The sequence below is a fragment of the Vidua macroura genome, chromosome 16 (genome assembly GCF_024509145.1).
Source record: "Vidua macroura isolate BioBank_ID:100142 chromosome 16, ASM2450914v1, whole genome shotgun sequence".
Taxonomy (NCBI): Eukaryota; Metazoa; Chordata; class Aves; order Passeriformes; family Viduidae; genus Vidua; species Vidua macroura.
The window spans coordinates 7,855,562-7,881,214 of record NC_071586.1 but is presented as its reverse complement, the minus strand read 5'-3'; the positions used below and the strand labels follow the sequence as shown (position 1 = coordinate 7,881,214).

Genomic DNA, 25,653 nt, shown 5'->3' with positions numbered 1-25,653 from the left:
TTCACCCGGGTTTGTGCGTGTTTTACCCGAGTTTCTGTGTGTTTTCCCCGTGTTTGTGTGTTTTACCCGGGTTTGTGCGTGTTTTACCCGGATTCCTCTGTGTTTTACCCGGATTTCTGTGTGTTTTACCCCGGTTTCTGTGTGTCTTTCCCGGGTTTCTGTGTGTTTTACCCGGATTCCTCTGTGTTTTACCCGGGTTTCTGTGTGTTTTACCCTGGTTTGTGCGTGTTTTACTCAGGCTTCTGTTTGTTTTACTCCCCTCGCACCGCTCCGGGCCCGCCTCAAGGCCGCCGCTTTAAAGGAGGCGGGCGCGGGGCGTTACGACGGCCGGCTTTGCGGCAGCGCGCTGCTTTGCGGCGCGCGGGGGCGCCTGGCGGCAGAAGGAGCGGAGCGGGAGGAGGGAGGACAACAAAGGGCCGGAGGGGCCGCGGCGGCGGCGGGCGCGGGGCGGCGGGGCCGGCGCAGGTGAGGCGGGCGCGGGGGCACGGCCGGGCCCCCGGCAGCGCGGGGCTGCTGCGGCAGCCCAGGACCGGCCCCGCACGGCACGGCCCGTCCTGCGGCCGGAGCTGCGGCCGCCTCGGCCCGGGGCGGCCGGAGCCCGGCAGCGCTCTGGGGGCGGTGCGGCGGCGTGGGGACGGTCGGGCTGGAAGCGCCCCGGGAGCCCCGGGACGCAGAGGGCAAAGCGCGGGCATGTGAGGTTAATGTCACGCTTACTCTTTTCAGTTATCGTTTTAATTCCGACTAAACCGCTGCTATCAGACACATGCGAAAGTAACGTGCTCTGGAGTTGTAAAACTTGATGAACTTGGCATTGTCGGCTGCATAAACTTAGGATAGCTAGGATTCGCGTGAATAAATATTTGTGCTTAAAAGAAAAAGTAAAACTTCTTTCGAGATTAAAAACAGTGCAGAGGTAGATGTAGTGCCATGTAATGTGTTCTATGGTTATTGTGTTTAACATTAAACACGCAAGAACCTGAAGGAGTGTAGTCTAGTGAATGCAGCACGGAATTGGAGGCTAAGAAGGCTTCGTTGCTAACCATTGTTTTTCTGGTACTGAGCCTTAGGTTGCTTTACTGCTTTGTGATTCTGTAAAGCTAGATTGATGTGCAGAGGGCAGCTTGAGGATCAGCAGAAGTACTTGTAAGTTATTTTAATAATTTGAAGCTCTGTTTAAATGCTAAATACTGTGTGCTTAATGCAGGTGTGTTGTGTACAGGTTTTCTTAGCCAATGGAAAAACAATGAATATGCAGCTCAATTATTTCAGCTGAGTTCCGTTGCAGCTGTTGTGTATTTACAGTTGAGCTGCTCTTGCCCCCTGGATCTGCTTTCTAGGAGAGTGCACTGAAAGTCTGAGGGTACTGTTTTGTGTCAGCAGCTGTGTGGCTCCAGCTAATGCCATGGACTTCAAGGTGTTTCTCTTCAGACTGGTTCTTCTGTGCTGTGGGTCACAAGGAGCATTCCTTTATTAAAAAGGGTAGCTAAAGCCTTGGCCATAGGCATAATTAAGTTTAACATCATTAATGCAGGTTCACTGACAGAGCAGTAGTGGAATTCTTAAGACCGCCTTGATTTTTCTCTGTCTTGCTTTAAAAGTTATTTAAAGCGTGCTTTTTATTTTTTCCTCTTAGCAGGTGGGAAGAATGAAAGGAAGGGGGGATGAAAGGATGTTGAACCTTTTTGTTTGGCTGTATGATGGAAGGAAACAGGACGGAGAACCTCTGCAATAGATCCTTGGGATGGCTTCAGAGACAAGAGAATGATGCTAAGCCATGGCTCTGGAAACTTTCTAATTGCTTTTCTGCTGCTGAGAAGGCTTTGCCTTGTAGTGCAAAAACGGTAATTTCTGCCTGCCCTGAGAGGGTGGTTGGGCTCCCAGTGCAGAGGGGATGGGTGCCTGACTCCAGTGGTGTTACTGACTAAAGGGGGTGGGGAGGAGGAGGAGGCAGCAGCTGCCAAGGTGAGTGCAAAACCTGCCTGGGGGTTTGGGGCTTTGGTTGTGTTCACAGCTCTCACCCCAGTGTTGGTGAGAAGGGGCAAGCTGCTTTGCTTGTCAGGCTTTCCTGTCCACAGCTGTTTGGGATAATGCAGCTGGCTGCCCAAAAGGTGTGTGAAGAGCTTCTGGGGAGCTCTGCCAAGTAATTGCTGAAGAGTGGAGTAGGGAGGTCATGCTTCCAATTAATCTGTTTAGTTTGGAGGCAGATTTAGTTCTCTGAATTATTATTAAGATGTAGTAGCTACAGCAATTGTGGATACTGTTCTCCACAAGGTCTCACTTTTCCCTTGTTCCCGTTTCTTTTAATGTTCCTTTTCTGTAATGTACATCATTCTATGCATTTAAGATGCAAAGGGCTAAGGATTAGAAGGAGTAGTACAACACAATTAGGTACTTGAGCAAGTGAGCTCCAACTGTTAAATAACACTTTTCACACACATTTAATCTAAGTAAAGACATTAGACAAATGGATGAGCATGTTGCTGTTTTCATGTGTTGAGGGTTAGGAAGGAAGCTGCCATAAAATCTGGAATTTATTGTATAAATCAGTTCCAGACAGATTTTTGGCTGAGTTTATCTTCATGAGATGTAGCATCAAGTAGAGAGGAATGAGTAATTAATTATTCATTCATGTGTAGTAGGAAATGCATTCAATTCAATTTGAAAAATAAAAGTTGTTCAGAAGTTTTGTAGCAGTGTTCTGTGCAGATTACCTCTTCTGACCTTGACTATTCTGTGCTTCTTTTAACCTTGCTTGGTTTTCACTGCTGGCATTTTAAAAAACTTTCTTTTTGTCTATACTTCTTAATAGCTTAAATCAGAGTAGACAAAAACTCTGATTTGTGTTGTTGTGAAACTTTAGCCTTCTCTGCTCTATTACCTACTTGATGTAATTTCTAATTTTTTTAAGTCATATTTTTTTAATACATTCACAATTTTAATAAAATTTTTACATCTTTATTCTAACTAAAATATGATGACTTATGGATCTGCAAGTTTTGAAGTGGTTCTCTCAGCCTTAGCCTAACAGTTTTCTGCTTTTCTGATTCTGTTTTGTGGACTCCTTGCTACTTGGTTTATAGCTCTCTGGGTTTGTTGCTTCCAAAGTCCACTGATACCAGTGTACCTAGGGCTGGCACATGTAAGCATGGTTCTCTTTAATATTTACATGTTTAGTCAGTAAGGTAACAGTAGTCATAAAGATAGCATTTTAAATGTAAAATTGTAATAGTCTAAAAATGTGCTTATTACGCTATAAAATTACTGTTTTATTCATGTACCTGAATGTAACTGAGCTTTCATTTTCCAGAAAGATTACATGGAGAACAAGAAAGCTGCTGTAGAATTGAAGGATGCTTCATCTCCTCATGCTGGCTCTAAATTGTTTCCAGCAGTGCCGCTTCCCGATGTTCATCCTCTTCAGCAACAGCAACTACAGCTTTCCCCTGGCCCCAAAGTAAGCTGCTGTGCTCATGGCTCTGACTCTTCTTGCACTCCACAAATGCATTGTGGTGGTGGTGGAGGTGGGAATCTGATTCACCCTGGCACAATATTAGACTCAAAAAGCACTGGGACGATAACTTGTCAAGTGGGGTCAGGATTTGCTTATCAGTCTGCATCTTCACTGAAGAACCCTCCAGCTAGAAGCAATTTGGCAGGAATTTCCAGTGAGTTCTCTGGTATGTGTGTAGAAAACAGTGTATCTTCCTGTCAGCATCTGGCCTGTTGTGGAAAACTCCATTTCCAGCCCTGTCATGGTAACGTGCACAAACTGCATCAGTTCCCAGCCCTGCCGAGCTGCCCATCCTCTGGCTATTTCCCCTGTCCCGAGTTCACGAGTGGGGCTGCGGGGCACTTGGACGAGCACGTTGCACAGCCGGAGCTGCCGCCACGCGTGTGCGCCAACCCTCTGCACCTCAACGTGGTGCCCCCCGTGTGTCTGAAGGGCTCTCACTACTGCACTGACTGCTTGAGCAAGGTTTGTACACCCCATCTTTCTCCTTCCTTACTGTGCTACGTGGTTCGTGTTGAAATTGGGTAGCTTGAGCAAAACCCAGCTCCTGTGGGTGAGGCTTGCATCCCCCTAGTTGGTGATGCACAGTCCAAATGTGCAGACAGCCTTTTTGAAGCTGAGCTCTTTCCTTAGGTAACATTCAGTGCAATGGGAAGACAAAAGAGCTATCACAGTGTTCAACCTACAGGGGATCTGTAATGTACTCAAGTGGAGTTTTAACTTCTTTCAAATCTAGTCATCTCTTCTTTACAGCTCCAATTAAACAGTTCCATGGTAGGGACTCTGAGAAAAGGCTAACAGCAGTTAAGATGTACCCTTGGGCAGCTGATCAATAAAGAGCCATTTGTAAGTCAGGCAATACGTCTTATGCTACAAGGATATTCTAGTCCTGGTTTGGTTTGATAGGTTTTAGTTCAGTCTTCCCAAATTTGTAATTTATACTTTAGTACCAATTTAGTAAAATTCAGAACTTGTTAGAACTGTGCTGGAATATTTAGGAATATAGGAATAACTAGGAATTTCTAGTGAAATAATATACTCAACTTTGCAATATCTGTTGCTTAAATTTCTAAGTTTAAGTTTCCAATATAAAATTAAAACGTCACTTTAGTGAACTAAATGGTGAATTCAATATATTTGGAATTATCACACCTTCTACTCTCCATGTGCAGATTTTGTATACTAGGTCTCCGGTTTTTGTTGTTTTTTTTTAAAGGATACGTATTAGTACTACTTAAAGGTGGCATGTCTTGATCTGTTGAGTTTAGTAAAATCTTTCCTTGCATTTGGAAATTTAAAGCTGAGTATGCTGGGATAGAAGCTTCCTTCATGCCATCATACTGTTGTTAATTACCTTTGTAAAGCACATCTGAACTGGCATTTGTTGCAGAAGGGAAGCCGAGTGTTTGTAGCATGGAAGAGCACGTGTTAATATTGTATACTAAATGAACATGTATTCTGAAAAATTGTCCCAACAGCCAACCAGAAACAGCCTAGTTGATGCTGCTAAAATCTGGCCAAATATTCCTCCTCCAAGTGCACAGACTGCACCTGTTCCTATCCCACTCTGTAATGGCTGTGGAACCAAAGGAACAGGAAATGAGAAGAGTTTGATACTGGCAAGCAGCCTTGGCAAATCACCACAGAAATATGGTAAACCACATTTGTTTGAAACTTCCATTTAGTGGATGTTCTCCTTTTAGATACTGTTGCACAGCAAGAATTCTCTTAAATTGCACTATTATCTGGAAACTTCTATAAAGCCATAGAAGACTAAACAGTAAAAAAAACCAAACCTTGTCTCTGTTTTGAAAATTCATTACTTGTTTTTACATGTTCTGACTACTTAGCTAATTTAATATATTGTTTACATAGAGTTTTGATTTTACTATTGTTTTTACTGTTTTAAGAATTAGAAAAATTCTGCTGAATTGGAAGCTACTTTGTTCTGATGATGTATAAAGACATTATCTTCAGCCATATTTGAAAAGCATTTTCATAGGCTAGTGTCTATTGTCACTCCATATGCAGTAAAGGTGTAACACTTGTAATTCTCAAGTTTCTTAAGAGGAAAATATTGTCTGAAATAATTGCTCTTTCTGCAATGTTAGTACTGCTTCAACTACAAAATTATATCTAGTAAAAAAGTTATAAACTTCAAAGTCACAGAATATTAAGAAATTGGTAGTTTTACTGTTACTTTAAAACTGCATCTATTTTAAGGTTTTTAAGGTGAGACACATCAATCAAGTGTCTTTTACCAAATGCCATTCCAGTGAGTCTTTTGGGTAAACAACCAACATACTCACAAACAAATATGATTGTCAGGTGTGCCTTATTTTAAATTCTCAGGTAACATTAATTAGTAGCTTGTTTTTGAACTGTGAGGATTCTGTGTTGTTCCTCATGTTTCTTTTCAAATTGTTTTGTGGGGATGGAATGGTTATATAATGTTAGTTCAAATTTAAATATATTTTCAGAGTGCTGAAACACCAGCTTAACCCGCAGTAGCAAAAATTCTATAGCTCGCTCTCCTGAGCTGAGCTGTAGGATACTTTGTTAGTTCTGTATTGCCTTGATTTTTCTCTAATCACCATCATGGTCATCTCATCCAGTCTTGTTTAGATTTCTTATCTAATCCACAGTGTAAATTTGAACAGCTTCCATGTTTTGCTTCTGTTACTGATACAGCACCAAGTGTTACACAACTTCAGGCAGGTTTTTTGTGGCATTTGGTAATTTTTTTTCAAATACATTACTTGATTGTTTGAGAGCTTAAAAGTAAAGTCAAAGTTGTCTTGCCTCTTTATCTTAATCTGACAGTGACTAAATTCTTGTTTAAGACTGATGGTTTGTTGGATTCCTTAAGAAAGTAAAACTGAACTTGAATTCCTGGGAGTGTTGTTCATAAGGCTTCCCACGTGCAGAGCTAAGTTTAATGTTTTCAGTGTTTGGAGATAAAAATGAGTTGTTTTCTTATATCTGCACAGGGTCCCCGGAAGTTGCAGTGACAGGCCAGGTTCTGGAGAACTTGCCCCCCATTGGAGTCTTCTGGGATATTGAAAACTGCTCAGTTCCCACTGGCCGTTCGGCTGTAGCAGTTGTGCAGAGGATTCGGGAGAAGTTTTTTAAAGGTCACAGAGAGGCAGAATTCATCTGTGTGTGTGACATCAGTAAAGAAAATAAAGAAGTTATTCAGGAGCTTAACAACTGCCAGGTATCAAACCTGCACCAGCTTGGTGTTCTTGCTTGAGAATTTATATACTTTGAGTGTGCCAAGATTGATTCACATTCATTAAAGCTTTGCTTGCTTCTGTGGGTGTAGTGCATCTTTAGTTTATGGGTGGGGTCTCTAATACCGATTTCTTTTATTTTTGCTGCTGTGCTAGTTTTTAAAAGTGAATCTGCATTCTGTTATCTGTAGGTAACTGGTTTAGCTTTAGTTTTAGTTTTCACAAGAGTGTGATTATCTCATCCAGTAAAATGTGGTGGTGGAATTGTTATCCTCCAAATCTATGATCAAATGATTAACCTTAAGGAAGTATGATTCTGTGAAATTAACTTTCTTACTTTGTTAGCGAATACTGTGCTGATTGGTAAGGACACCTGTAGATTAGTGCTATTGCTTGCAGCACCATATATTTCCAACAATGCCTTCTGTTTCTTGGTATTTTTTTATAACTTTTTGTGCTGGTTTCTATGTCAGAAATTTCCACCCTCTAAATTGCAGATATGATAACAGGTTGACAGTTTTTTGGAATGTTTTTGAGGTGTATGACTTGTGATCCTTAATGCAGAACAGCAGAAGTCACTCCAAAGACATTGCTGAACATCTAGGGTTGAAGTTTAGTGCTCACAGAACAGTTTTTGATCCCTATGTGTTCTGTTCTATACATGTGTGCATTAATTTACCTAAATTAAAAGTGCATGCAAGAGCTTGTATTTTTTTTAATTCCATTGAAGTAAGCGCAATTCACGTTGAAGCTTTTCTTCAGAGTGCTTCCATGTATTTCCACAGGTGACTGTTGCACACATCAATGCTACAGCCAAGAATGCTGCTGATGACAAACTCAGACAGAGTCTGAGGAGGTTTGCTGATACACACACTGCACCTGCCACTGTGGTTCTTGTGTCGAGTAAGTGTTCGTGGTACTCGGCTACAGTGCTGGCTTCAATTCCTCTCTTCCATAGTATTTTTACATATGGCACTATTTTGATTTCCATGGGTAGTGTTTAGGACCAGCTTTAACTGAACTGTTGAAGAATTCTTAATGTCAGTGGCAGCAAAGGAAAAGCAGGGGCAGTAAGATGAGAACTTGGCTCAGTTCAGTCACTGTTATGATTTGATGCTTTTTTGAGTGTCAGTAGTTATGTGTGTGACTACTGTCTAAAGTGAAAATAAAACTCATGGAGTTGTGTATGTGGTCTGAGCAAAATGTATATTTTTAATTCTCATATCAACATATTCTATATTATACAGTGCAATCCACTCAGCTATTGAATTGCTGTGTGTTGGCCTTGGGTTTCTCCCTAAAGCTAAACAAATGTTTGCTATAGAAATACCCAGTACCAGTCCAGTGCCCTGCTGATGAATTGCTACAAGCTGCTGTTAAAAGGAAGCCCTTGTCTTGAGACTGAATGTGAACTGCTGATTTAAATAATGGCTGAGAAGACTTGTAGCTGTTGGTGCTTTTTCACTGGAAATTTCCAATGAGAAATAGAACTTGAGTGAGATTTGTGGGTTTTTTTCATTCGGTCATATATTTTAGATTTTTCAAGTGTTTCCTTGCCTCTTCCATCTTTTCCTCCTCCAGCGGATGTGAACTTTGCTTTGGAACTGAGTGACCTGAGACATCGACATGGTTTCCGAATAATTTTGGTACATAAAAACCAAGCTTCAGAAGCACTCTTACATCATGCCCACGAACTTATTTGTTTTGAAGAATTTATTTCAGACTTGCCACCAAGGTTACCACTGAAAATGCCGGTAAAGATTTTAATTCTTGATGCAGCAGACATTTCCAAGTGTCAAACTGTGGTTTTTGTTGTAATTTAGGATGAGAGCAGGCTGAAATTACGTGTGTTAATTAGGATGGGGAATGATGTGTATTTGGCCACTGTCTGTATTTCAGTTACCACCATGTGAATGTTTGCTTTCTGCTTTCAGGCAGGAAGAGTGAAATACTAAATGTGAAAGTAGTTAACTAAAAAGTGAAGTAGTAAAGGCACATTCTTACCAATAAATATTTTACCAGATAATGTATTGTACATGCTTTCTTTCCCTTGCAGAAAGTTTGGGTAAGAACTCAATTGTGCATTATCTTAGTGATGCGTTCTGAAGTTTTGAGTGATTGTGCCTTTTCTTGGATTTTTGCCTTCCTTGGTGATTCCCTTTGGACATGTTGTGGTGTCTTTGTACAGTACTCATGACTTTTTGTTTTTTGGATTAACGTCCTGACCTATGCTTTCACATGCATGTATAGAATATATAGGTTATTGGATAGTTAACAATGGTGCTTTCTCATCTGGAGAATTGATCAGGTATTGATCCATTGATGAGGGACTCTGTAGTCTATTCTGACTTTAAATTATATTGGAGATGGAAGTTTGAGGCTCCACCTTGGTATAAGAGTTTTTCAAACAAATTGGGTGCTGCGAAAGGAATGACTTGGTGGTGGGAGGAGGGCATAGTTGCTAGAAGCAGTATTAAGAACTGCTGGTTTTGGACCAGAGGGTGTTCTGGCATAATCAAATTAAAATCTTCCTCCCTTTTAACAGGCTTGTCATACGCTGTTATATGTCTATAATCTGCCAACAAACAGAGACAGCAAAAGTGTCAGCAATCGCCTGAGGCGTTTGTCAGACAACTGTGGAGGGAAGGTGCTGAGCATTTCTGGAAGTGGTGCAATTCTCCGCTTCTTAAACCAGGAAAGTGCGGAACGGGCGCGGAAGCGAATGGAAAATGAAGATGTTTTTGGTAACAGGATTGTAGTGTCTTTCACTCCCAAAAACAAAGAACTCAATGAAACAAAAAGCTCCAGCTTTGTGGGAACTGACAAGGTCAAGTCTCCCAAAAAAGTTAACAAGAACACAAAGCTGTGCCTCCTCAACAAAGACTCAAATGATCAGTCTGCTGGTACCAAAGGCTCTGCTGGGAGAGGATTCCAGATTCATGGATCTGTCATCAAACCCACAAATGTCAAAAGTTTACAGGTATTGTTCTGCCTTGTTCCCTCTTCTTGATTTTCCTAGTGTTCTGAGGATTGCTTCTGTTACTGCTTTAACTTTTCAATCCTAATAAATGAATAACTGTTATGTGTGGTGATATTCCTGAATGAGAGCTGTGTTCATCTACTTGGGAAACAGACAGTTAATGTGAGGGTGGTTGTTGTCCCCCCTCCCTGCCATGTTTTTGTCAGTTTGGAAATACTGCTGGTACTTGCTCTCAAATTCTAGCCACTTTTGACTTTTGCACTGGTGATGAGTGAGTAATATCTAGAGGTTAGACACTGTAGGTCTAACCCTATGTCTCCTTAAAACAAGCAAAATGGATAGTGATCCATTTTGCTTGTTTTAATGATAATTAGGGTTAGACCTACAGTGTAGCAAAACATTTCAACTAAACACACTGTCTTCTGCCACAGAAATTTTAAAATTCCTTATTATAAAATACCAATGAAAACACTATTAAAGAAAAAATGGTCAGTCATCTAGCCTTCCATCAGAAAATAGGCCTCTGGCAAGGGATGTCTGGTGCTTTTATGCTGACCTTTTATCTGTTTCACATAGGAGCTGTGCCGCCTTGAATCAAAGAACATCAGTAAAAATACTGAAAACCAGCAAGAACGTTTAAGAGAACAAATTCCTTCTCCTCAGAGTAACTCTAATGCAGTAACTTCTGTGTCTCTGGCAACCAAAAAAATGGGAGCAGGAGAATCATCCTCCAAAAATAGTCAGAAGTATGTTTAAAAATAAAAAAAGATGTTGATGTTAGTTATGTATTTTTTTTAATGTAAATTCTGCAACATGATGTTTTTTTCTTTTTCTTATATATATTTGTAAATAGGAAAGAGACCTCTGCTTCCAGGAGCATTACCAATTCGCCTGTAGATAAAAAAGATAAAGATGAAACTGTATTTCAGGTCAGCTATCCCTCTGCTTTCAGTAAGTTGACGGCCTCAAGACAACTCAGTCCTTTACTCATGTCTCAGAGTTGCTGGTCATCTCGGTAAGTGTCTGTCTGTCTTGGGAGGGGAAGTGAGGTGGCAGCAGTATATACATTGATTATTCACAGCTGATTTGTTTGTGCTGGAGTTTGTTTTGCCTGCACATGTGTGCTGGGAAAAACCCTTTTAAGTGCTGTATTTATGCACTTGACCTGTGTCTATTATCTGATTTTGAGATGTATATATTGGAGTAGAGCAGTTGCTTGAGCTCATAAATATTTTTATTTTACCCAGGAGTATGTCTCCCAACCTTTCAAATAGATCATCTCCACTCACATTCAATGTAGTGAATCATACCAGTGGTACAGACTGCCCTGATCCCTTTGCAAATGGTGCAGACATTCAGATCAGCAACATAGATTACAGATTGTCCAGAAAAGAGTTGCAGCAAAATTTACAAGAAATCTTCTCAAGACATGGCAAGGTAAAGGCACAAATTCTTTTATGAAATCTGTTTTTAAATAGTTCCTGTTTATGTATTTAGGGATGTGGTTTTAGGTACAGGTGAGCAGAAAGAGAAAGGTTTTGGAGCAGGACTTCTAAACCTTGTTAAAAGGATGGATTGTGAGGGTTTTTCTTCTTTAAAAAGACCGGACGTGTCCAAGTTTTTTCATTTGTGTGTGGTCTTCGTTGATCTGTATTCTGAAGTTTGTTATATAAAATTCTTACTAAGTGGCTCATTAGTATGTAGGGATGAGACTTAAGCTTTAACAGGATAACCTTTTTAAGCTGTAGAGATGAATTCCTAATGTCAGCTTAAAAATCACAGTAAAAACTGTTTTGAGTCAGAAGTGATCAAAAGCAGGGGAAGTGTGAATTAGTAAAAAGCAATTATGGAAGGTGAGGTCAGTGGTCCTATTTTTGTCTCATCTGTGGATGACATTTTTCTGGCATAAACTTTACATTGAAAGATGATGCTTGTGTTAATGAAATACCACGGGCCTGCCTGCCTTAGTCCAGGATCACTGTGCTTGGCTCTTGTTTGCATTGCCTTGATGGCTGTGGTTCATCACACTCCCTTCCCTTTTGTTGTTGGCTCTAGGGGTGACTTACCTTGGGTTAATGTTTTGGTGTAAGTGCATGAGTGTTTTCTTCCTCTCAGGTAAAAAGTGTGGAGCTCAGTCCCCACACAGACTACCAGCTGAAGGCTATGGTTCAGATGGAAAATCTGCAAGAAGCCATCAGTGCTGTCAACAGTCTGCACAGATACAAAATTGGCAGTAAGAGGATCCAGGTCTCATTAGCAACGGGAGCTGCTAATAAATCACTCTCTCTACTTAGGTAATAAGCACTTTGGCATCTTCTTAGTTGTCCTAGCATGTATTAGTAACTGAGAGATGATTTAAAATACTACTTAAAGGGATAATAGGGAAGTAAAGTAAAATCTGTTGTGTGATCTGATGAATGTGTTAAATACTACTAGGCTGGTTTTTAGTTCAGCATTTCTGCACTGCTTATGTTCTAAGTTCCATCTGAAGACTCTAGGTCCTTGTTTAAGAGGGTTTAATAGCTGTGCTACTATTCTTGCATGATACTGATATACCTTTAACTTAATTTGTGCAGCTGAGTTAAGATTACACTGGGCATCTTTATTTCTTCTTTCTTCCAAGAAAGTGTGTATGAATTTAGTTTTTGAGGGTGGGTACACAGTTGGAAACACCAACAGCATTTCATTTGCTACCTGGAACATGATACAACTTAAGAGTGCTAATGCTAGTGAGGATACAAGTCTCTTTTTTTTTTTTTCTTACTGAAAGAAAGTGTTAGGAAAAAAGTTGTCATAATTTATTCACAGAATGAAACTAGTACTTAGACTGTAGAGTATTCTACAATTATGTACTACTTGCCATGGTAGAATTTACAGCCTTATTTCATTCTTGCCTGTTCAAAGTTTGTAATGTAATGACCAGGCTGGTAACTTCTAATGCTGCAGCTTTGTTGCATTTTATAGGTGCTCAGATCTTAGCACCACCTATGAAAGATGCAACTCCTTCAGAGACATGACCTTGTGAATTAGCAGAAATGTTACTACTTGTGCTCCCTGATCTAAAATGACAGCTTTTGTAGTGCTGGAATGGAACACACTTTGTGCTGTTTTATGTATAGTTCATAAACTGCATCTGTAAATATCTTGCTAATTTAGGCTGGAGTCTAATAACAGCAGATTAATTTTGCGCTAATGCTGCAAAACTTCTCTTACAGCTCAGAAGCAATGTCGATTCTGCAGGATGCACCTGCTTGTTGCTTGCCTGTGTTCAAATTCATAGAAATCTATGAAAAAAGGTAGAGTTCCTGGTGGTTTCCTCTCCAGTGCTTCTAAAAAAAAAATCTGATCATGTATGATTGTTTGCAGTGACTTAGAGTAGTAGAGTGGAGAACGATGAATTTTTGTTCTTAGGTGCTGCAGCATATAGCATAACTACCCAGAGATAGTTATGGCAAAACTGGCCTTTTTTAGAGGGTTCTGCTTTCAGTATTTTACTTGTTTGAATAGGTTAGTTACCTTAACATTTTGCATCAAATACTTTCTAGCATATTCCTGTTAATTAAACAAAAAAGGCAGATTACAGCATTGCCTCTCCTGCTTCTATCAAGTGCCTTTATTTCAATGTCTCCCTTTTAGGTTTGGCCGTAAGTTGATTGTCTCAGACTTGTACAAACTCACGGACACCGTGGCCATCCGTGACCAGGGGAGTGGGAGGCTCGTGTGCCTCCTGCCCAGCAGCCAAGCCAGGCAGAGCCCCTTGGGATCTTCACAGTCACACGATGGCTCCTCAGCAAACTGTAGTCCAATAATATTTGAAGAGTTGGAATATCACGAGCCTGTTTGTAAGCAGCATTGCCTGAATAAAGACTTTATGTAAGCTGTGTATAAAATACTATAAATATTTCAAATATATGAACAGCATTAACAGTGAACCAGTATATTAAAGTTGAGGTGCGTGTTCTCATAATGTGCTCTAATCACTGCTCACATGTTTACAAGTATAAGGCAGAAAGTAGTGAGATGGGCCAGTGGATTTTTGAGGCAGCTCTCATGGGCTGGTGTGTCCAGGTAAGATGATTGTGTTCTAGCACAGCTGCCAGGATTGAGCACCTCTTTAATGGAAGCTGGAAGGTTCCCTGCATTCCTCTGGTTATGTAAGAAGGTTATATATACTAGAGACTTCTATTACCTGAATTTCATTATGTAATTGTTGCTGATTTTGTCCTCCAGCTATATTTAGTAAGTGATTCATAGTGAGTTGCAGGTTTCTTGAAGTCATGTATTAAGTTTTTTGTTTAATTTAACAGCTGCCAGGTTGTGCTAGTAGAGCAGTTATTAGGTGATTATTGTTAACTGCCTGGTATGTGCTGCTAAAATTTAAAATTAAAGTTTTCATAGGTAATAAAAATATGGTCTTCTAAATGTTACTTCTGGAAATTTGGTGTAGCTGTATTCTTTTTGGGGGAAAAAATTACGAAAATTGCTTGTACTGTACAAGCAGTACACTACAAGTACACTACACTGCAAGTACACAGTACACTACAAGTGCTGTTGTCACTAGTAGCAGTATATTATGTGCATATAGTATAATGTTTAATACCTATGTGAGCACAGATATTATGTTAAAGCTGTGTGTAGAGTAAGCATAAAAACCCGAACCTCTTATTTTTGCAGTGAACATGAGTTTGATCCAGATTCTTATAGAATTCCTTTTGTGGTTTTGTCTCTGAAGACGTTTGCTCCCCAAGTTCACAGTCTTCTACAGACACATGAGGGTACTGTGCCTTTACTAAGGTAAAGTATTTTAATTCCTGGTTTTAGTAAGGTCTGATAGGTTGAAGACTTAAAACTTTTTGGGAATTACCTGTTGTATATAAATTCAGTTCTTACATAAAATGGTATCCTTTAGCGCAAATGAATACACTATGAAGTGATGACTTCTAAAAATCTTGTTTAGCAAAAACAGCACACTTATTTAAAATATGTGTTTTATGAAGATTTCTGTAATGTGTCAGTAAGTTGTTGAAATCTTACTCATGAAATGTCTCAAAATACTGTTTTCAGGACAATTAATAGTGATATTTTAGTGTATAATGGAAGCCTTTTTTTTTGCCTCTGTAGTTTTCCTGATTGTTACATGTCAGAGTTCAGTGATCTTGAAATGGTGCCAGAAGGCCAAGGTGGTGTTCCCTTAGAACATCTGATTACCTGTGTTCCTGGAGTTAACATTGCCACTGCCCAAAATGGCATTAAAGTTATCAAATGGATACATAACAAACCACCACCTCCTACTGCAGGTAAATATTTCTGCTTAAAGCTTTTTCTCTTAACTAATTTTTTTTATGCTAAAAAAATTAAGCTAATAAGTTCTGCTAATAAAATAAACATGTATAAGTGTTTAAACTTTTTATGAGGAGAAGCTTTCAACTTGAATGTTCATACTTTTCTCCTATGCTGTAGCTTCAATCCATAAGTAAAGTTAAGTATCTAGTGGAAGAGTACTTGTGGAAGGTACAATAGTATGACTTTTTTGTTTGTAGATCCTTGGCTTCTGCGTTCCAAGAGCCCTGTAGGTAATCCCCAGCTCATTCAGTTCAGTCGAGAAGTGATAGACCTGCTCAAAAGCCAACCATCCTGTGTCATCCCTGTCAGCAAATTCATCCCAACCTACCATCATCACTTTGCAAAGCAATGCAGAGTGTCTGACTATGGCTACTCCAAATTAATGGAGCTGCTGGAAGCAGTGCCTCATGTACTGCAGGTGAGTGATGTGGTACGGGCCACTCTGACCTGGGGAATTGTGGCTGCAGCCATCTGAATTCCTGGTTGCTGTTGTGGAATAGATGCTGGGCAATACCTAGCTCCCCTTGAAAGAGCTGGTTGACTGAACCTTGGTAGATGTGTTCTTTTTTGAGATGATGTTTCTGTGCCTACCCTTTTGAAACAACTTCTGGGGAAACCTCAGGAATAAAGTTTGAAGCTGCTTTTAACCTATGGCTGGTGCTTGGGTAAAAGTCTTTAATTGTGCTGCGTGCAGCATAAGAACACTTGCAAATTCTGAGTGCTCATGGGTTGGGCTGAGATGTGTTGCCTGTGGCTTGAAGAAATTTCTGTGAGAAATAAGTCGTGTAACCTTACTACAAAACCCCTGTGGTCACATTCACTTACAACATTGAACAGCAGTTGGTTATAGGATTCTTAAATAACCAATACAAATGTGCAGAAGTTGCAGTAGCACTCATGGATGAAATCTTGAATTTCTCAAGGGCATAATTCTTAGTACAGAAAGCGGGTGGTCTCATGAGGCTGCCATTCCAGATGCTGTCTCTATTATATTCTTCTTCTAGCCTTCCTATACTAATACTGTCTTTTAAATGCCTTTTACTGAGGATGCTGGGTGTGAGTGACCAAATCTGATTTTCTTTCAGATTCTTGGCATGGGTTCCAAACGCTTGTTAACGCTAACACACAGAGCTCAGGTGAAGCGCTTCACTCAAGATTTACTGAAGCTGCTCAAGTCCCAGGCCAGCAAGCAAGTTATTGTGAGGGAATTCTTGCAGGCTTATCACTGGTAAGTTACCTTAATGAAACTGTGCAGGGCCTGTCTATTAATGGAGATTTTAATACCTAGTGCAAGAGGAGTCAGCACGTAAAATCTCAAAACAAAACTGTGGCGACTTCATTGCCTTTTCATTGCAATATGGAAGTTCACACTTCCAATGAAGACAAAAATTAAAAGCTCTCTGCCATATTTTATTCCTTCCTTTCGTACTTTAGGTTCATTTAACTTCAATGGGGTTGGAAATGGGTTATTGTATTTCATTAGTTCTCATTGAAGCCATGGCTGCAGCATTGGATTTAAGCAAGTAGGTCATGGCACATTAACATGAACAGTAAAGGAAAAACTTAGCTTAGGTTTTCTTCAGAAGGAAATATAAGATGACTAGATTAACTGCCAGGAGTTACTTTTACTACTTTAACTTGTTCTAGCAGTGGCAAAAATTAGGAGTAATACCTATCTGGAAACTTCTATGCTAGCATCCTCAAAAGTAGGGTTTTATTTAGGTTTTTTAAAGAACCAAGATTGATACTTTCTTTAATAGGAAGATAGAAAGTAATAGTTGGGTGCTTTAAACAAACCATGGCATCTTGGAGCTACCTGTGAATCTCCCTTTACGTGCGTGCTGTTGTAAATTGTGTGCCAACAGCTCTTTCTTGGGGGTGCACTTTCCTATTTCCACTCTTGGCAAAAATACATTACTGGTTGTTTATAAATCTACTTAATGTAGAGTCAGCACTGGCCACTTGTTAAATAAGAGTGTTTGTGAAGTGTTCCTTGCTCCTGAGAGATTTTGGTTGGAGAAGTGGGAAGAGTAAAATGCATTTTAATATATTACACAGTATTGGGAAGCTTTAATATGATGTTTTCCAGGCAATGATCTCTGCCTTCTCTCGAGACCTGTTTTTGTTTAAAAGAGTGTATGGCTGTAACTGTTAAGCAAATACAGAGTATTAGAAGTGCAGCCAGCTGGAGCTTTATATACAGCACAATTACATTTTTCCTAAAGCACTTAAAACCACTAGTTGATATGTACAACTCTTTGTTACACTGATTGTTCACATGACAGTAAGTCTTGCTTCTCTGGCTAGAATGGACTTCTAGTTTGCCTTTGTTTTTCAGGATGGTATCACTGCTAATGTGGAAATTATCTTTTTTAGGATTTGAGGTTTACTTTCTCAGCTCACCAAAAAAATGTATTTTTTGCCTACCCAGCATGCATTAATACTTGTATTACACACAATTTTTTGAAACTTTCAGGTGTTTCTCTAAGGATTGGGATGTTACTGAGTATGGAGTGTGTGAACTGGCTGATATTATATCAGAAATTCCAGATACAACCATCTGTTTGTCACAGCAAGACAATGAAATGGTGATTTGTATTCCTAAAAGAGGTATGTTCATGAAAGTTTCTTGTGCTCTTTCTAAATAGGTTGTTCTTTGACTGACTGTTCTGAAGCTTTAGTTACTCAAGCGTGTAGGAGTGACTTGGATTTTTTTATAATTGTGTTTCTACCTTTATAACTAAGTTGCTAAGTTCTAGCAAATCAAGAATGTCATTCTCTGAACACTTGAAATAGAACAGACAGGAAAACAGGTGGCAGAAAGCATAAAATAACGTTACTACTTCTGCATGTAGTTGTGTGTTCTGTGGAATGATCAGACAGTGGGTTGTTTCCATACAGGAAAAAAACAATGTATTTGGCCATTTAAAAACCTTCTAAAGGCCTGATAACCTGACTATTTTGCCTTTACTAGGCTTAAACTTGTAAGCCTAGTAAAGGTCTCAGTGGTAGAAGAAAAGAGTGACCTGGCATAATATATGATCATGCTGAAAACCAGCCACTGTGTTTGCTTATTGTATTCTGTTGCATTTTATAAGTGTGTTGGGATGTAGCTCTTGCTTTGTTATTTCTAATTTTAGAACGTACCCAGGAGGAAATTGAAAGAACCAAGCAGTTTTCCAAGGAGGTGGTGGATCTGCTGCGGCACCAGCCCCATTTTCGAATGCCCTTCAATAAATTTATTCCTTGTTACCACCACCACTTTGGGCGCCAGTGCAAACTCGCTTACTATGGGTTTACAAAACTACTTGAACTCTTTGAAGCCATACCAGATGTCTTACTTGTAAGTTCAAAATCATAAGCTGGACTAAAGCATTTTTCTGGAATGTATACAACTGTTTCAGCAGGGGTTAGATTTCTCATAAACTTTAGTGTGAGTTATAAACTCTGCACCTGTAACGTTTAGACAGCTGTATTTAAGAAAATCTTAATGCTATTTTGGTAAAATGGTCCATGGTTTTTTGAGCACATTCAGGAGACTGTTAACAAATTCAAACAAAATTCAGTGTCTCAAAATTTGAGCTAAGTTTTATTATAATTGTGTTCAGTTTGCTTTAAAAAAGTTAACAGTTTTGCTGCTTGCTTTGTTATATTTCAGACATTACACGGTTTTGCTTGCTGTACAAACAGCTTTTGAGGTGGCTGAGTCCTGGTGCACAGCAAATCCCTGCCTGCAGGCCCTGAGTTTGAGCTGCAGCTTACACTTTGTTCATCCAGACTGCATCAATCACCTCAGCAAAGTGTCACTTGTGTTCTGTAGGTGCTGGAGTGTGGGGAGGAGAAGATTCTCACGCTGACGGAGGTGGAGCAGGTGAAGGCAGTGGCTGCCCAGTTTGTGAAGCTGCTGCGGGCGCAGAAGGACAATTCCCTGCTGCTGGCTGACCTGCTGCCCGAGTACAGCAGAACCTTCGGCTACGCCCTGCGCCTGCACGACTTCGACGTCAGCTCCGTGCCAGCCCTCATGCAGAAACTCTGCCACGTTGTAAAGGTAACCCTTTGGCCCTGGCTGTTACCCCTCTGGAACGTGGGGGGGATTGTGTTGAGGAGTTTTCAGTCTCACAGGATGTGGCTCAGTACCTGTAATGAAATGTTGTTTCTGGAATACAGCGTTAAGTCAGGAAGTGGAAATTGCAAAAGGGTTTTAAATGTAGTTTCTGTATTATGATGTTCTCTTTGCTCCTTTATAACCTTGCAGCATTCTCTGAGAATACTTAGGTTTATTTAGCAAATGATAAGTGGAAGATTCTAGTACTTATTTTAACAGTACTATTCTAGTACTAGATACTAGTACTTATTTTAACCCACCTGACTTCAACCTGTGAAAAAGTTTTCTGCTAACTGTAGTAGTTTTCAGTCTTCTAGTGCTTTCAATTCCTTTACTTTTTTCTTTTTTTAGCTATGGTTTGAGACTTTGACTCTGAACATAAATACATAGGTGGTCTTTATGCCAGTGGAAAAGAGAGGTTGCAATTACATAGATGTGGGCACGTTGGTTTAGTTGCTCCAGTTTTGTTGACTTAGCAGCTTGTTGACAAGCCAGTTAGGCTGGAACTCAGTCAGGACCAACTGGCTTGTAACAAAGAATAAAATCATACCTACCAGTGGACAGAAACTGCTGCACAGCTGTACAGGTTTTGTATATTTAAAGTAAATACTTACATGTAATAGGATGCTTGATTTTGTGTCTTTCAGTATCAGATACAGCTATGCTCAAATAAACCCCAGCTGTACATCTTATTTTTAATTCAGTCTCTTCTATATCCCTAACTTCTTTCCCAATAATTTTTTCCAGGTGGTTGACACAGAATCTGGCAAGCAAATTCAGCTGATAAATAGAAAATCTCTGCGGACTCTGACTGCCCAGCTGCTGGTCTTGCTGATGTCCTGGGATGGAACATCCTTGCTCTCGGTTGAGCAGCTTAAGCAACATTATGAAACAGTCCACAGTACTTCGCTTAATCCATGTGAATATGGATTTATGACCTTAACTGAACTCCTGAAGAGTCTGCCTTACTTGGTTGAGGTGTGTAAGCTCTTGCCTTTCTGATATATTTGAAAAACCATTGTGCCTAGAGGCTATGGAAGTGTGTGCTCTAATTCTTTATCCTTTTTTTTTTTTTCCTTTTTCTGTTAGGTTTTTACCAATGGTGCAGCAGAAGAATATGTCAAGCTTACAAATCTGTATGTTTTTGCAAAGAATGTGAGGTCCTTACTTCACACTTACCATTATCAGCAAATTTTTCTTCATGAGTTCCCAGTAGCATACAGCAAATACACAGGAGAAGTGCTGCAGCCTAAAGCATATGGATGCAATAATTTAGAAGAGCTCTTGGGAGCAATTCCACAGGTGTGAAGAACTCAGTTTTGCACAATTACGTAGAGATTTCTGCATGGTTTAAAAGCAGTTACACAACCACAGTTTCTGTTAGTTGGGGTGACTTACTGGAATAATTACCTTCTTCAGAGAAGTTCATACCAGTTATGTTTTTAATGCACTTCTGAGAAATCAGGAAAAGAAAGTGAACCAGCGCACATGTCTTGAGGAAATTTTGCTTAAGAACTGTTCCTAGTAAGGCTGTAAACATCCCTGGCATCTCTGAGTGAGAGAATTGATTTTCTGTCTGTGTGAATGAATGGTTGTACAGTACTGAACCTTCATTTTGATCAGAGTGCATTATTGGGTTTGGGAGTGAAGAATTCTGGGACCTTGTCAGAAGTGCCATGTTCTTGTCATCCACATATCCTAAGTGCTCTGGAATAATTCTGTGACAGTTTGTAGCTATAGAATTTCCTTTAAGTAAGCCAATCTTTCTGAAGAGTGACAGAAAGGAATTTTTCAGTTCCATGTTTAAACATTTCATTCATGTTTATTTAGTATACTTTCTGGCACTGTCGTTTGCCTTTGGTATCAATTGCTTTGAGCCTTTATTTGAGTAGTGTAGTACAAATTAGCAATGTGCTTTAGTTTACTACTGGAAATCATGTCAGTGCAAAGCAGGATGAAAGGCAATGAGCAAATGCTTTGAGCTAAGCACATGCTGATGTTCAATTCTGCTTCCTTCTTAATAGGTGGTCTGGATTAAAGGACATGGCCATAAGAGAATTGTAGTCTTGAAGAATGATATGAAAAGTAAGCCATTTCAATTTTGAGTAGTATCTTAGTTTTCTTTTATATTTTTAAGAGGCAGCTCGAGTTAACTAACCAAATTAACTTGCCTTTTTGTAGCTCGTTTTAGCTCACCTAGTTTTCCCCCTGCTGATCATGTAGATGATCATGGAAATCAACTTGCTGACAATAATGGACATACTATGGAGACCCAAGGATCCACTTCTTCAATGGAACTAAATCTAGGAGGGCCTAGCAATGGTAATGCAAAATTGGTTTATATAAGGAATTTACTGTCTTAGGGGAAATAAGCAGAATAATTGAAGCAGCATGGGGAAAGGTGAGTTAGTAAATCTGAATTTGTGTAAATATGCATTTTGGCTTGAAAGCTTGTTGAACTCCTCTGAGTTTGTGGTTAGGCTTGTGTTCTGAGCTGCTAGTCTATATATATATATATACACACACGTAGGAAGAGAGCTTCTGGGTACTGCTTCCCAGGGAATTATGATGAGAATTTACTTAGCTGCTCTTGATGCAGCAAATGAATCTGAGATTAATTAACATTAATTAAATTAGGTTGGTGTTAGTATTTCAAATAGAGCATAGTTCTGAAATCCTCAGATTTGCATCTGGAGACTTTACATTTACCTGTGATGGTAGTGACACCTTCACAGCTTACAGATGCTCTGAAAGATGTTCCTTTATTTTTGTAGTTTCTAATCAAACAGAGCAAGAACTCCTTTGCCTCACAAACACATCTCCTGTTGATCTCCTGTGTGAGCCAGTACCTTCCTGCCTGCCATCCCCCCAGCTGAGACCTGATCCCGTGGTTCTTGAGTCTGCAGACCTCATTCAGTTTGAGGAACGCCCTGCGCCCCTCCCAGGTAAGAGTTGGCCTCCCTTTGTTGCTTCAAATCAGGCCGATGAATTCTCTTTGAGTATTTTATTGCCTAACAGCAGAGAAATAGTATTTTTTAAAATAAAGAGAGCATCAGTAAATCGAGTTGTCTTATTTATTTTAGAGATAATGATTTTAACAGAAGAAGAAAAACAGACAATTGTTACCACAGCCCAAGAAAAGCTGATCTCTGGTTCTGTGGTGTCTGACACCACAGAGAATGCTTCAGTGCCTCCCTGCCAGTCCTCTGAAACCCAAGTAAACAAAGAAGCAACGGACAGCCCAGCCAAAAAGCAACACAAAAACAAGGTCAAATTGGCAGCAAACTTCTCACTTGCACCTGTAACCAAGCTTTAACTCTCTCTTTTTAGTGTGAAAGACAAATACCTATGGACTGTGCACAAAGTAAAGCTGTTTGCTAGCCCATGTGTATTTTAATGGAAAACCTAGAGGAATTAATTTGTATTTAATGTATTCTGTGAAGATTTTGTTCCTTTTACACTGAACACAGCTGTTAGCAGAGCAGATTTTTTTCTATTATTTTGAAAAAAAATCTGGCATTTGTTAAATTATTCTTAAATTTTACAGTTTTTCATAAATGTGTTCAGTTAAAGCAAAATATTAATTCAACAAACACGGAACAGGTTTTATTTTCTTTAAGCCTTGTTGGTGATGTAATCATACATGTAGCATATTGTATTCTATAGGCTGTTGCTTACTGGTATTGTTTCAGACAGTATTAATGAAATGCATGATTTGTCTTTCAAAAGCCTGTTGAGAAATTTTAACTCGCTGACCTGGGATGACAAGAGTGAAGGGGAGCTGATTGTCCTCCAGAGGGGAAACTTGTTCTCTGACCTTTCAGATGACTTGTAACTGCATTGGAAATGCTTGTCTAAAGATGTCTGTAGGAGACTGTGGGTCTTGTGTAAAACTTGTTTTAAATGTGTTTTTGCTGTAGCTTTCAGTTCCATTTAGGAGCTTTCTAGGACACTGATGCTTTATGCTTCCCTCGTATTTAGTTTGTCTGGCATGGGTTTGGTTAAGGAAAAGACTGTCTTGATGTCATGAGTGTAAGATACAGACACACACATTTTCATTGTGTCTAGAATTGAAGTTAGGAAGATTCTGAAATATGCATCTAATGCATAAATTACAGATAACGGAGCAGGTCTTATTAAAATGGCTGGTGATGGAAGGCATTGATGCTATTTCCACCTGTAAGGAAAGTTCTAGCTACATGTGGAAATGCTAAGGTTGTTCTGCTTAACCTTGTTTTCTATTTTTAAGCACGTTCAGTAAATGGGAAGCTCCTTCTTTGATGTGCTGTCTTTTAGCTGTGTCTGTTTTTATTCTTAGACTTACTCCTAGTGTTGGCAGCTTTTTGAATTTGTGGTATCTTGTGTTGGCTTTTGCAAGGGCCAGCTTTGGGAGAGAGGCTAAGTCAGTGGATGACCTTAACTCTAGTTAGCAGAACTGTCCAGTGTGTGAGACTTTCTACCCATTCTGGGTAACCATGGCATTTACAATGGGTTGTATTTGCCAGGCAGCAAATAAATGCTTGTAGTAGTGAAAGAACCTATACTAGAAGTTTTCCACTGGCCAACTGAGTATTTTTTTTAGATGGATTCTATTGTAATATGCAAGAGATGGAACACAGGCTCTAATTTTTCAGCCAGCAGCAGGAAATGCCACTGAACAATGGCTATGGACAGAATTTTACTAGTCAGATTTTGTTATAAAATCTTTTATATTTAGGCAAGTATTACCAGTAGTGAGTTTATAGCCATTGTAAGTGCAAAGAAACACTGGGAAGTTTTTCTGAGCATTATGGCACAGTATTTTGAGTCCACAGTAAACCTCTACAGACATACTGCTATAGAAAAAGAAATTTAGAAGTAAGTTTTCTTGGAATGTTTTTAGTGCGTTAAATGCAAGAAAATCTGCTTTCACCTTAACTTTGATAAGGTTGACAGTGATCAGTCTAGATCTTTGTTTCAGAAGAGCATGCACTGGAGAAGAGACCAGCCTGAAATAGTATCTCATGAGATGCAGCTACAAGTCATTTGGAGTACTAAAGAAAACCAGGTTTTTGCTTCAGAGGAAGATATGGTGTTTATCCAAGTGATGTGGTGGTTATACCACATATGGAGGTCAGCATATCTTACCTGGATTCATGTGTGATTCTGCTGAAATTGCTGTTTGAAAGTAATAGAATAATACTTTTGAGAAGTTGTGTTCATAGTGTAACAAAACAGCTAATTGAATTGCAATATATTTTTTTATCCAAAGGGTTAAATGAATGATGTGACTTACAGATTTAAAAGCATTGCAACCATGAAATTCTTTAATTTAGCAAATAAATGTACTACTTCAGATTCATGTTTGTTTAAAAGAAAAAAATGTCACTGAAGCCCTCAATTTATGCACTATTTTTTTCCTTGGAATGGGAGAGAGAAGAAAGACTTCTTTTCTTAGCTGTCTACTTTGTTTGGACACTTTTCTTTTGTGGCTCAAGTGCTGTTTTGTGTGTTGGGACCAAACAGTTGTCAATAAAATTTTCAAGCAAGCATAACTCTTGTCCTTGTCTCAAGACCTGTGGGGAGGAAAAAAAAAACAACCAAAAAAACAAACCGACCTGCCCTAGAATACTTAAGTTGCTGTGTCATGTTAAATTTAATTATTGAGACAGAACAGAGGGTTTAGTGAAGACTAAAGAAACACCATAAATTCTGGAGATTGAGGCTTTGCCCAGTTTTTGCAGTTGAGCTGTTTGCAGATGCAGTTACTGTCTCTTACTGCTCTCCATGCACGGTCATGTGCAGGGTTTTATTTTGAAAAGAACCTGTGCTATTTATCATGATAAAGAGAAAAAAATGGAGAAAGGGGTGTAAATTCAGCAGGTGGATGTCAGGTGTTCCTCCTCAGTGTGTCTCCCTTTGAGATGTTAAAATTGTTACAAATAAGGTCATGTGAACGTTAATAAAGTTAATGAGTCACTTTTGAGCTATAATAGCTTTTTCCAGCTTGAAGGTGGTAATTATTCAGGAACTACAAATATGGCAAATTTCTTTCACTGGAGTGTTTTGAAATTCAAAATCTTAACAAAACAAAAAAATGCAGCTAAACTGAACTGTTTTGTCATCTCACAGCTTCATGGAAAAAAGTAAGGACCTGGATGAGCTGTTCCCGACTTTCTCTTTATTGGGTTTGTTTGTTTTTGTTTGTGACATATTCTCACTCAGAACCGTTAAGTGGAGTCTGCAGGAATAAATGTCAGGCCTGTTGCAGATAAGCAATCACTTGACCTTACAGAGTACTTGTTCACTAAACAATTTTAAACTACCTAAAAAACGTATTGGGAAATTCTTCATAAACAATGTAATAAATACACTCTTGGAAATAATGAATATTCCTCTTTGAAAGGAGGGAACAGGTGGTTTAGAAAAACTTCCTAGAGCAGCACCACAAACCCTATAATCGCTACTCTGTAATTTCATTTTTCAGTAGTTGTGAATGTTT

At 39.4% G+C, this 25,653-nt stretch overlaps 1 protein-coding gene across 3 annotated transcripts; it reads left to right on the top strand.

Moving 5' to 3' along the window:
• Positions 1 to 449: 449 nt before the first annotated feature.
• On the top strand, positions 450 to 24,706 carry MARF1 (meiosis regulator and mRNA stability factor 1). 3 transcript variants are annotated; one of them, XM_053992005.1, is made up of 28 exons: positions 451 to 465; positions 1,634 to 1,841; positions 3,308 to 3,454; positions 3,779 to 3,976; positions 4,990 to 5,164; positions 6,502 to 6,728; positions 7,530 to 7,647; positions 8,326 to 8,498; positions 9,290 to 9,724; positions 10,301 to 10,470; positions 10,578 to 10,739; positions 10,972 to 11,161; positions 11,840 to 12,018; positions 12,940 to 13,020; positions 13,361 to 13,597; positions 14,399 to 14,518; positions 14,846 to 15,021; positions 15,265 to 15,485; positions 16,153 to 16,295; positions 17,544 to 17,677; positions 18,208 to 18,410; positions 18,888 to 19,115; positions 19,920 to 20,150; positions 20,262 to 20,474; positions 21,197 to 21,257; positions 21,354 to 21,494; positions 21,947 to 22,117; positions 22,256 to 24,706. In XM_053992005.1, exons 2-28 carry the CDS (start codon positions 1,695 to 1,697, stop codon positions 22,486 to 22,488), a joined length of 4,914 nt encoding a protein of 1,637 aa, XP_053847980.1. In that variant the 5' UTR covers positions 451 to 465; positions 1,634 to 1,694; the 3' UTR covers positions 22,489 to 24,706. The 3 variants fall into 3 exon arrangements, with proteins under 3 accessions (XP_053847981.1, XP_053847980.1, XP_053847979.1); XM_053992004.1 differs by having other exon boundaries at positions 3,308 to 3,976; XM_053992006.1 differs by lacking the exons at positions 21,197 to 21,257; positions 21,947 to 22,117; positions 22,256 to 24,706 and having other exon boundaries at positions 450 to 465; positions 3,308 to 3,976; positions 21,354 to 21,488.
• Positions 24,707 to 25,653: the final 947 nt, after the last annotated feature.